The 11,491-nt window shown below is 49.7% G+C and overlaps 2 protein-coding genes across 2 annotated transcripts in view; one reads left to right on the top strand and one right to left on the bottom strand.

Annotated features, from left to right (window-relative positions):
* The window catches only part of RNF126 (ring finger protein 126), a 767,042-nt gene that overhangs the window by 329,926 nt on the left and 425,625 nt on the right, over positions 1–11,491 (bottom strand). The window lies entirely within an intron of this gene.
* SMIM24 (small integral membrane protein 24) lies at positions 3,243–8,429 on the top strand. Its single transcript, XM_083594961.1, has 4 exons — positions 3,243–4,050; positions 5,880–6,012; positions 6,824–6,859; positions 7,597–8,429. Exons 1-4 carry the CDS (start codon positions 3,708–3,710, stop codon positions 7,688–7,690), a joined length of 606 nt encoding a protein of 201 aa, XP_083451087.1. The 5' UTR covers positions 3,243–3,707; the 3' UTR covers positions 7,691–8,429.

The raw sequence follows: 11,491 nt of genomic DNA, 5'->3' as shown, positions 1-11,491 counted from the left end.
CCAGTCGTCTCCGTTGCTTCTTTGCTCTGTCAAAATCTGGCTCAGTAAACACACGAGATGTAACCAGCTGTGTTCTTAGATAAATAAGGTATACTATTCATGTATCATGGGACGTGGGTGGTGCTGTGGCTTAAACCACAGAGCCTAGGACTTGCCGATCAGAAGGTCGGCGGTTCGAATCCCCGCAATGACGGGGTGAGCTCCTGTTGCTCGGTCCCTGCTCCTGCCCACCTAGCAGTTCGAAAGCACGTCAAAGTGCAAGTAGATAAATAGGTACCGCTCCGGCGGGAAGGTAAACGGCGTTTTCGTGCGCTGCTCTGGTTCACCAGAAGCGGCTTAGTCCTGCCGGCCACAGGAGCCGGAAGCTGTACGCCGGCTCCCTCGGCCAATAAAGCGAGATGAGTGCCGCAACCCCAGAGTTGGTCACGACTGGACCTAATGGTCAGGGGTCATTTTAGACCTAATGGTCAGTGGATCAGATCATTCTCTAGTTAGTTCATTCATAAGGTCCATCCATGTAATAGTGTCTATTCCACCTGTCTGTTCATAAGGTCCAAACCATCCGCATGAAAGGTTGTTACAGTTCCACAAAATCCTTTCACAGAGTCTAAGACAAGGATTTCCGGAATATTGGCCTTGTTTCGCTGTCCTGGGCTTTGTCAGTAGTTAAAGCTCATATGTGATATTACAGGACAGTGGATCTTATGGCATTCGATACATGAATTTTTGTTGTTGTTGTTTAGTCGTTTAGTGGTGTCCGCCTCTTTGTGACCCCATGGACCAGAGCACGCCAGGCACTCCTGTCTTCCACTGCCTCCCGCAGTTTGGTCAAACTCATGCTGGTCGCTTAGAGAACACTGTCCCACCATCTCGTCCTCCGTCGTCCCCTTCTCCTTCTGCCCTCCATCTTTCCCAACATCAGGGTCTTTTCCAGGGAGTCTTCTCTTCTCCTGAGGTGGCCAAAGTCTTGGAGCCTCAGCTTCAGGATCTGTCCTTCCAGTGAGCACTCAGGGCTGATTTCCTTCCGAATGGGGAGGTTGGATCTTCTTGCAGTCCATGGGACTCTCAAGAGTCTCCTCCAGCACCAGAATTCAAAAGCATCCATTCTTCGGCGATCAGCCTTCTTGATGGTCCAGCTCTCACTTCCATACATCACTACTGGGAAAACCAGAGCTTGAACTATACGGACCTTTGTCGGCAAGGTGATGTCTCTGCTTTTTAAGATGCTGTCTAGGTTTGCCATTGCTCGATACATGAATAGTATACCTTATTTATCTAAGAACACAGGCGGTTTTTATTGAGTACGCTTTACGTGACCATGGGTTTATTTGTTGTCGTTTTGCTACTGTCAAAATCTGGGGCAACCGCCTTCCCTCGGAACGAGGTTTCCCACAACACCACACATGACAGGCCCTTTAATGTTTAATCCGGACCCACAAAGTACCAGCTGCCTCCGTGCCGCCACCGCAAATCTGGAGCCATCCTTCCCACTAAGTAGGGAGATGGAATTGGATTCCTGAACAGCAAACCCGACCTAATTGGTGCTTTCCCAAATGGTACGTCCTTCCCTTCAAAATCTGCCCTGCTCCCAAGTTTTGCGATGCAATTGTCCGGCTGAGCAATGGGTACAAAAATCCATCTGCTGCGGTAAAATTCGGAAAGGCCTACGTTGGTGGAAACAGCATGCAAAATGTGCGAGGGATGTTTTTTCGTATGTGGTGGACTTGCAAAGGGGTAAAAGAGTATTGGGAAATGATCCATAAGAAATTGAAAAAAATGTTTAAAAGCACTCCCCCTCCCCCCAAAAAACCCCAGAGTCCTTTCTCAAAACAAAACAAAACAAAACAAAATAATTCCTCCAGTAGCACCTTAGAGACCAACTAAGTTAGTTGAGTACTTAACCCGAGGTACCACTGTAATTACAAACCAGTGTTGAAATATAGAGAGCTGGACTTAACGACTGGAAAAAGGAGAACCTGAGAGCAGAGGAGATTTGAATCTCATTGCTCCTTGCCCAGCCACTCCCATCCTGCCAGACTGGCACCGATTTTCCTGTGGGCGGCATGGCGCCCACAGATCATGTGATGGTCAGAGTCCAAATGCCAGGAACAGATTGCTGTTCGCAGGTACGAACGGTTGGGCATGTGCCAGGCCATTTATGCTCCTCAAGGGACGCAGCTGGCGCTGTGGGTTAAACCAAGGAGCCTAGGGCTTGCCGATCGGAAGGTCGGCGGTTTGAATCCCCGCGATGACGGGGTGAGCTCCCATTGCTCGGTCCCTGCTCCTGCCAACCTAGCAGCTCAAAAGAACGTCAAAGTGCAAGTAGATAAATAGGCACCACTCCGGCGGGAAGGTAAACGGCGTTTCCGTGCGCTGCTCTGGTTTGCCAGAAGCGGGTTAGTCATGCTGGCCCCATGACCCGGAAGCTGTACGCCGGCTCCCTCGGCCAGTAAAGCGAGATGAGTGCCGCAACCCCAGAATCGTCCGCGACTGGACCTAATAGTCAGGGGTCCCTTTACCTTTTAGGGTGCATACCGACCCACCCGCCCCGAATCCTCTTCCTGCCCTTCCTCCGTTGCCCTGGCGTCTCTGAGCATGTGCAGAGTGAAAAGAGAGAGCGTGAGCCGAGTGAAGCAAAGATGGAGGGGAGAGGAGGAGGGGGCTTGCCGACGGCGTTTTCTGCAAGAGCCCCCCTCCAGAAAAATAAACACGTCTCCACTTCTTGGGGGCTTCCAGCACTCTCCCGAACCCCTGACCCCAGAACTATCATTTCCTTAGGACGTCCCTATTTTCACAGGAGAAACGTTGGAGGGGATGGAATAGGACATCCCTATTTTCATGGGAGAAATATTGGAGGGGTGGAATAGGACGTCCCTATTTTCACTGGAGAAACATTGGAGGAGATGGAATAGGACGTCTCTATTTTCATGGGAGTAACGTTGGAGGGGATGGAATAGGACGTCCCTATTTTCAGGGGAGAAACGTTGGAGGGGATGGAATAGGACGTCCCTATTTTCAGGGGAGAAACGTTGGAGGGGATGGAATAGGACGTCCCTATTTTCAGGGGAGAAACGTTGGAGGGGATGGAATAGGACGTCCCTATTTTCAGGGGAGAAACGTTGGAGGGGATGGAATAGGACGTCCCTATTTTCAGGGGAGAAACGTTGGAGGGGATGGAATAGGACGTCCCTATTTTCAGGGGAGAAACGTTGGAGGGGATGGAATAGGACGTCCCTATTTTCAGGGGAGAAACGTTGGAGGGGATGGAATAGGACGTCCCTATTTTCAGGGGAGAAACGTTGGAGGGGATGGAATAGGACGTCCCTATTTTCAGGGGAGAAACGTTGGAGGGGATGGAATAGGACGTCCCTATTTTCAGGGGAGAAATGTTGGAGGGGATGGAATAGGACGTCCCTATTTTCACAGGAGAAACGGAGGGGATGGAATAGGACGTCCCTATTTTCATGGGAGAAACGTTGGAGGGGATGGAATAGGAGGTCCCTATTTTCACGGGAGAAACGTTGGAGGGGATGGAATAGGACGTCCCTATTTTCACAGGAGAAACGGAGGGGATGGAATAGGACGTCCCTATTTTCATGGGAGAAACGTTGGAGGGGATGGAATAGGAGGTCCCTATTTTCACGGGAGAAACGTTGGAAGGGATGGAATAGGACGTCCCTATTTTCACGGGAGAAACATTGGAGAGGATGAGACAGCCACAGAAGCAGCCGGGATCTGTTTCGTGTCCACCTGCATGCGAAAGCAGAGCAGCTTGTTCCTTGCCCTGGCCAAGCCCTAGTTCCACGGGCATCTCACGTGAAGGCAGAGCTGCCCAACGGAACTGCCATTATCAAATGCACTTTGATTCCGGGTCCAGAGTTACACTTGCAAGGAAAGTAGTTATCTCCTCTCTCACACACATGAATACAGAAACCAGGAAGGACAGAGCTGCCTCACCGAACAGCACATATCGAAGCAACGCGATGGAGTCGTTCTCATGTCTGCCTCTGCTCCTGGGAATTTTCTTCGCCCCCTGTGCCCACGGCCAAGGTAGGAGTGTGCCACGTGCTCCCCGGGAAGGAATTTGGTTCTGATACAGGTGGCGGAACTTGTTCAGAATCTTGCCAAGCAGATCTGCACCTCCTAATTCGTAGAGGCAGCGTGGCCTAGCGGTTAGAGCATTGGACTCCCCGGGTGTGACCGTGCGGGCCAGTCAGGAGGATGAAATGAGAGGAGCGGGTATATAGGCGAGTCCTCGAGTAGTAGAGGCTTGGGGCGTTGTCGGGGGTCGGGGTGAAGGCCTTCTCTGTGGTGGCCCCTAAGCACCTTCATTTTATGGCTTCTGGCAAATTTTGGACGTGCCATATGAACCTACCCGGACCCTGAGATCATCTTGAGGCCCTCATTCGTGTGACCCCTCCTCGAGAGGTGTGGAGGGTGGCAACACGAGAACACGGCCTTCTCTGCAGTGGCTCCCTGTTTGTGGGAATGCTCTCCCCAGGGGAGTTTGCCTTCATTATACACCTTTAGGCGCCAGGCAAAAACGTTCCTTTTTAACCAGGCCTTTGGTTGATCCGATGCCCTTTTAAAAAGTGTTTTTTGTGTGTGTGTGTCCGGGGCAGCTATTGACTTCTTGATTTTATTGTTAATAATTATAATAATAACAATAATTTATTATTTATAACCCGCGCATCTGGCTGGGCTTCCCCAGCTACTCTGGGCAGCTTCCAAAAAAATATTAAAATAGTCTAATACATCAAACATTAAAAGCTTCCCTAAACAGGGCTGCCTTCAGATGTCTTCTAAAAGTCTGGTAGTTGTTGTTCTCTTTGACATCTGGCGGGAGGGCGTTCCACAGGGCGGGCGCCACCACCGAGAAGGCCCTCTGCCTGGTTCCCTGTAACTTGGCTTCTCGCAGTGAGAGAAACACCAGAAGGCCGTCGGCGCTGGACCTCAGTGTCCAGGTAGAAGGATGGGGGTGGAGATGCTCCTTCAGGTATACAGGACCGAGGCCGTTTAGGGCTTTCAAGGTCAGCACCAACACTTTGAATTGTGCTCGGAAACGTACTGGGAGCCAGTGTAGGTCTCTCAAGACTGGTGCTATGTGGTCTCGGCGGCCGCTCCCAGTCACCAGTCTGGCTGCCGCATTCTGGATTAGTTGTAGTTTCCGGGTCACCTTCAAAGGGAGCCCCACGTAGAGCGCATTGCAGTAGTCCAAGCGGGAGATAACCAGAGCATGCACCACTCTGGTGAGACAGTCTGCGGGCAGGGAGGGTCTCATCCTGCGTACCAGATGGAGCTACCCTGGACACAGAACTGACCTGCGCCTCCATGGACAGCTGTGAGTCCAGAATGACTCCCAGCTGCGCACCTGGTCCTTCAGGGGCACAGTCACCCCATTCAGGACCAGGGAATCCTCCATACCCGCCCGCCTCCTTATTAGGCATTTTGTGGTTTTATATCTTGAGTTGATTCTGTGAACCACCCTGACACACACACCCAGGTATAGGGTGGTATATAAATTCAATAATAAATAATAATAACTAGTGGCTTTTTTTCCTTAAAAATAATGTTTAGGGGGTACTCTCATTTTGACTCGAGAAAATCACAGTTTCGTAGTTCAGGTCGGGGAAAACAAACACAGTAAATGGGCAAAACTACAAAGATTCACAACATGTTTAGGGGTACCCCTGTGTACCCCCAGGAAAAAAAGCCCTGATAATAATAATTATGCGCCCTGGCACATGAGACTTGAGGCGTAGATAGATAGGCGCCTCCTTATTTTTGGACTCCTCTTTGAAACACAGACCGGTAGCGATGGGGAGGTGGTGTAGAGTTTTTCCGCTTGACCCAAAAGGACCTAACCTTAATCCGTTTAGGCGCCGTGACGGGGACCACAAACGGCTCCAGCGGTCTGCAGCCCTGGCTGGTGGGCCTTGCTGCCGTCCTCGGTTTCCTAGGCGTGATATTCGTGGCCTCCCTCATCAATCGCTTCTTCTTCTCCAAGGAAAAGTAGGTCTCTTGCTTTTTGAAATCTTCCTTCTTTATCCGCGAGCTGTTTCTCTCTCCCCCAAGCCACAACTATTTCTTCCTCTTCGCCTCCTCCTCCTCCTCTTCTTCTTCTTCTTCTTCTTCTTCTTCCTCTTCTTCCTTTTCTTCTGCAATCGATCGTAGCTGAGTAAGATTGTCTTCCATGAACAAGATTTTAAGTCCGTAAGTGGCTTTGGAGGCCAATTCTGGATCCCCACGTCCTTCCACAGTGAGGACATTGGTTCCCGGGTGGGAGTTGATCCCGGTGAGGGTTTGCCAAGCGTGCCTTCCTCTTAGCACGTTTCTCCCTCTTGTCCTGAGTTCGAGTGTCTTCAAAGCCCACGACACCTTTGGTCAAGGCTGTTCTCCAACTGGAGCGCTCGCAGGCCAGTGTTTCCCAGTTGTCGGTGTTTATACTACATTTTAGATTTGCCTTGAGAGAGTTTTTGAACCTCTTTTGTTGACCACCAGCGATACGCTTTCCATTTTTAAGTTCGGAATAGAGCAGTTGCTTTGGAAGACGATATTCAGGCATCCGCACAACATGACCAGTTCAACGAAGTTGATGTTGAAGAATCATCACTTCCACACACAAGCGGCGGCTGCACGATTTCACCCGGAGGTCTTGCGAGGGTGTTGAGGACATAGCGAGAACCCTGCTGGATCAGGCCTGTCAAGTCTGGGTGGTGGTTAGAATCACAGAATTGTAGAATTGGAATGGGACCCCAAGAAGCCATCTAGTCCAACCCCCTCTGCTCCCCTTTTTCCACTGATGACCTTGCTGTCTTTGCAGGGATGGCGAAGGGAAGTCGATGAGCACCGAACTTCGGTAAATATTGTGGCTTTTGTGATGATGTGTGTTTGTGTGTGTCTCTGTGTGTCTATTTCGTCCCGTTTTAATTCTTTTGGCCACAGATGCAATGGGCGTTCTGATTCGCCTGACACAGCAATTTTCTGATCTCCTGGTGCAAGTTCGCTTCTTTAAAACAAAAAAACCACTTTTATTTAAAGCATTCTTCTTCTTGGTGATCACTCGTAGCCAAGTAAGATTGTCTTCCCTAAATATTTAAAGCATTAAAACAGCAAAATCATAGATTCTTAAAAAATAACGTACACTAAAGAAAGGCGTTTTTGCTATCTATACCTCGTCCATCTGACTCGGTTTCCCCAGCACTCTGGAAGGCTTCCAACATATGTAAAAACAGTGCTTTTTTTCTAAAAAAAAAGGTTTAGGGGTAGATACTCTCATTTTGGGACGCGGGTGGCGCTGTGGGTTAAACCACAGAGCCTAGGACTTGACGATCAGAAGGTTGGTGGTTCAAATCCCCGCGACGGGGTGAGCTCCTGTTGCTCGGTCCCTGCTCCTGCCAACCTAGCAGTTCGAAAGCACGTCAAAGTGCAAGTAGATCAATAGGTACTGCTCCGGTGGGAAGGTAAACTGCCAACCTTCTGATCGGCAAGTCCTAGGCTCTGTGGTTTAACCCACAGCGCCACCCGCTGAGACGACTCAGGGTAGTGATAAAGCGGCATATCAAATCCAAACTCTTCTTCTTCTTCTTCTTCCAGCCCAGGCAACATTTACGACAACATCGCCATGGATCCCGAAGAGGGGAGCTCTCACGAAAAGGAGCTAGATAGCAACAAGGTGACCAGCATGTAAAGTCCGGCTTGGGGGGGTGAAGGATGAGGACGGCAGCCGGGAGCCGATGTGACTGGCCGCATGGTGCCGAATTCCCCCGATCGGCCCAGCTCCGACACCCTCTCCGAATCTTGACCGCCTCTGCCTCTGGGGATAAGGAGATTTCAGTTCATTCATCCCCCCAAATGCAGCCACAGCAATCTGGACGTGATTATATCCAAGATTGTGCGAAGGGTCTGTTCCGGTGAGAGTGGGGTGTGGTCCCAGGGAGATGCTCTGACAATACCAGCCAAGAAGGTGCAAAAGGAAGCGGAAACTTCTGGGATGCGTGCCGATTCGAACCCAGAGCAGCCCTTTGAAATGACTCCAAGGAAAACCTTCAGAAGCGTCCCTAGAAGCAGTTCTCCTGCGCTGTCTCCCGAACCCTGATCTTTAAACGTAGCATTTCTCTGTTTTGTGTGAGAGATGTGGGAATACCTCTACAGCGGTCCCTTGGTTCTCAAACTTCATCCGTCCCGGAAGTCTGTTCCAAAACCAAACTCAAGGCGCGCTGCTTTCCCGTAGAAGGGAATGCAAAACGGATTAATCCGTCCCAGGCTTTTTAAAAACAGCAATTTGACATGGATTTTGCTATCTGACGAGACGGCCGATCCATAAAATGAAAGCGCTAAACAATGTGCTGTGGCCACGCCATCAATCCATCAGTAGCTGAACCGGGTTCCGCACAGTCACGAAAACAAAACGAAAAAAGAGCCGCGAAAACAAAAACGCAAAATACTGTATTTTTTGCTCTATAAGGCTCACTTTTCACCTCCTAAAAAGTAAGGGGAAATGTGTGTGCATCTTATGGAGTGAATACAGGCTGCGCAGCTATCCCAGAAGCCAGAACAGCAAGAGGGATTGCTGCTTTCACTGCACAGCGATCCCTCTTGCTGTTCTGGCTTCTGGGATTCAGAATATTTTTTTTCTTGTTTTCCTCCTCCAAAAACTAGGTGCGTCTCGTGGTCTGGTGCGTCTTATAGAGCAAAAAATACGGTAAGTAGCAAAAACAGACAGACCTCGGCGTAACACTCAAAACGGAGCACAATCGGCTTCCGTAAAAAGTTCGCAAACTGAAACACTTGCTTCCGGGTTTGCAGCGTTCGGGTTCCAAGTAGTTTGAGGACCAAGGCGTTTGAGAACCAAGGTACCGCGGTACTCAGAAGAGGGATTCCACTGGTTATCTTTGGGGAAGTCGCTATTTAGGAGAGACATCGCTTCACGTGAGCAGGGAATGATTCTTCTTATAACCAGAGACATCCCTCTAGATATTATTAGACGCATGCCTCTTTTTAGAGAATGCATTCCTTTCTGATAACCGGGACTGCCTCTTCTTAGAGCAGGAATCTTTCATCACAACCCTATTCCCTTCCCGCTAGCATTTTCCGACAGAAAACACTGCTCTCGCAAGCAAAAGCTGTTTTTTGGGGTGATCCAATCCGCCTTTCCTGCCTCGGCCAATTCAAGAGGAGTCGTGATTTGGGGTGGAGGGTGGCTTTTAAAAATCTGTTAATCTGTGAAACGGAGCGGCCTCTTTTGCAAGGATGAACGCTGTGCTTTTCAATTAAAAACCCCGGCTAATTAGATGCTGTTTGTTTCCTGCCTTGGGGCACAGAAGAGGGAAAGGAAGAAAAATATAGAACAAGGATTTTAGGCGGAAGCGGCGCATGGGATTTCTACTTCAAGAGATGTGGACGTCATGAGGACTAGAAACATAGAATCTATGCATGCTTTCATATTGTGGAGCTGTGGGGAGGGGGCAGAAGAGTTCTCTATCCTAGTGTTGTTGGTGCATTTGAAATGGAGGAGATTGTATAATAATAATAATAATAATAATAATAATAATAATAATAATAATAATAATTTATACCCCACCCATCTGGCTGGGTTTCCCCAGCCACTCTGGGCAGCTTCCAACAAAACACTAAAATACAATAACCTGTTAAACATTAAAAGCTTCCCTGAACAGGGCTGCCTTCAGATGTCTTCTAAAAGTTTGGTAGTTATTTTTCTCTTTGACACCTGGTGGGAGGGCATTCCACAGGGTGGGTGCCGCCACCAAGAAGGCCCTCTGCCTGGTTCCCTGTAACTTGGATTCTCGCAGCGAGGGACCGCCAGAAGGCCCTCGGAGCTGGACCTCAGTGTCCAGGCTGGACGATGGGGGTGGAGATGCTCCTTCAGGTATACTGGACCGAGGCCGTTTAGGGCTTTCAAGGTCAGCACCAACACTTTGAATTGTGCTCGGAAACGCACTGGGAGCCAATGTAGGTCTTTCAGGACTGGTGTTATATGGTCTCGGTGGCCACTCCCAGTCACCAGTCTAGCTGCCACATTCTGGATTAGTTGTAGTTTCCGGGTCACCTTCAAAGGTAGCCCCACATAGAGCGCATGACAGTAGTACAAGCGGGAGATAACCAGAGCATGCGCCACTCTGGAGAGACAGCCCGCAGGGAGGGAGGGTCTCATCCTGCGCACCAGATGGAGCTGATAAAGGGCATTCCTGTCTCCCAGTTGTGTCCTTAAATAGTACAGTCCAGCACGATTGCATCAGGTGACTTGTTGCATGTGGTAATGGGCTGCGAGACCATCAATTAGGGCTCAGGCATGGCCAGACTTGGCCCTCCGGCCTCTTAAGATATATGATCAGCTGTCTACAGCAACCTGCTTCAGAATCCGCTGCCCTAAAAACAGACACAAAGGGTTCCCTGTTTCCCTCGTGTCTGAAGTGGTGTGGGAGTGTGAGGGGCAGATCACGCTGAAACAGAACCGGAAGCGTCCCAGATTTGGAACAGCAGGTTCATAGAACTGTAGAGTTCGAAGGGGCACTCAGGACTCATCCACTCCAACCCGCTGCAATGCAGGAATCTCAGCTAAAGCATACGAGACAATTTGCCGTCCAACCTCTGCTTAAAAGCCTCAATTGAAAAATAATAATAATAATAAATTTTTATTTATATCCCGCCCTCCCCAGCTGAAGCCGGGCTCAGGGCGGCTAGCAACAATAAAATAGTACAACATTCTAAAATCATTTCATTATAAAATTAATTCAAATCAAATTGATGGCAAAAAATTGGGCTAGAGTTCTGTGAGGATTGCCAAAGGAGGGGGTCAGGCTGTGCCTTGGCTAAAGGCCTGGTGGAACAGCTCTGTCTTGCAGACCCTGCGGAAAGATGTCAAGTCCCGCAGGGCCCTAGTCTCTTGGGACAGAGCGTTCCACCAGATCGGGGCCACGGCCAAAAAGGCCCTGGCTCTGGTTGAGGCCAGCCTAACCTCCCTGTGGCCTGGGACCTCCAAGATGTTTTTGTTTGAAGACCGTAAGGTCCTCCGTGGGACATACCACCTCCCAAGGGAGACCCGTTCCACAGGACAAGAGCTCAGGAAGTTTTCCCTGGTGTTGAGTCGAAATCTCCTTTCTCGTCACTTGAAGCCACGAGTTCGAGTCCTACCCTTCCGGAGCAGGAGGAAAATAGCCTGTCCCCTCTTCCATGTGATAGCCCTTCAGATACAGTGGTACCCCGGTTAAGTACTTAATTCGTTCCAGAGGTCCGTTCTTAACCTGAAACTGTTCTTAACCTGAAGCATCACTTTAGCTAATGGGGCCTCCTGCTGCTGCCGCGCCGCAGGAGCACGATGTCTGTTCTCATCCTGAAGCAAAGTTCTTAACCTGAAGCACTATTTCTGGGTTAGTGGAGTCTGTAACCTGAAGCGTATGTAACCTGAAGCATATGTGACCCAAGGTACTACTGTATTGGAAGATGGCTCTCCTATCTCCTTTCAGTCTCC

The sequence above is a fragment of the Podarcis filfolensis genome (assembly GCF_964270895.1).
Source record: "Podarcis filfolensis genome assembly, chromosome: 18".
Classification (NCBI taxonomy): Eukaryota; Metazoa; Chordata; class Lepidosauria; order Squamata; family Lacertidae; genus Podarcis; species Podarcis filfolensis.
The sequence above is the reverse complement of the archived record's forward strand: the minus strand, read 5'-3'. Positions and strand labels throughout refer to the sequence as shown.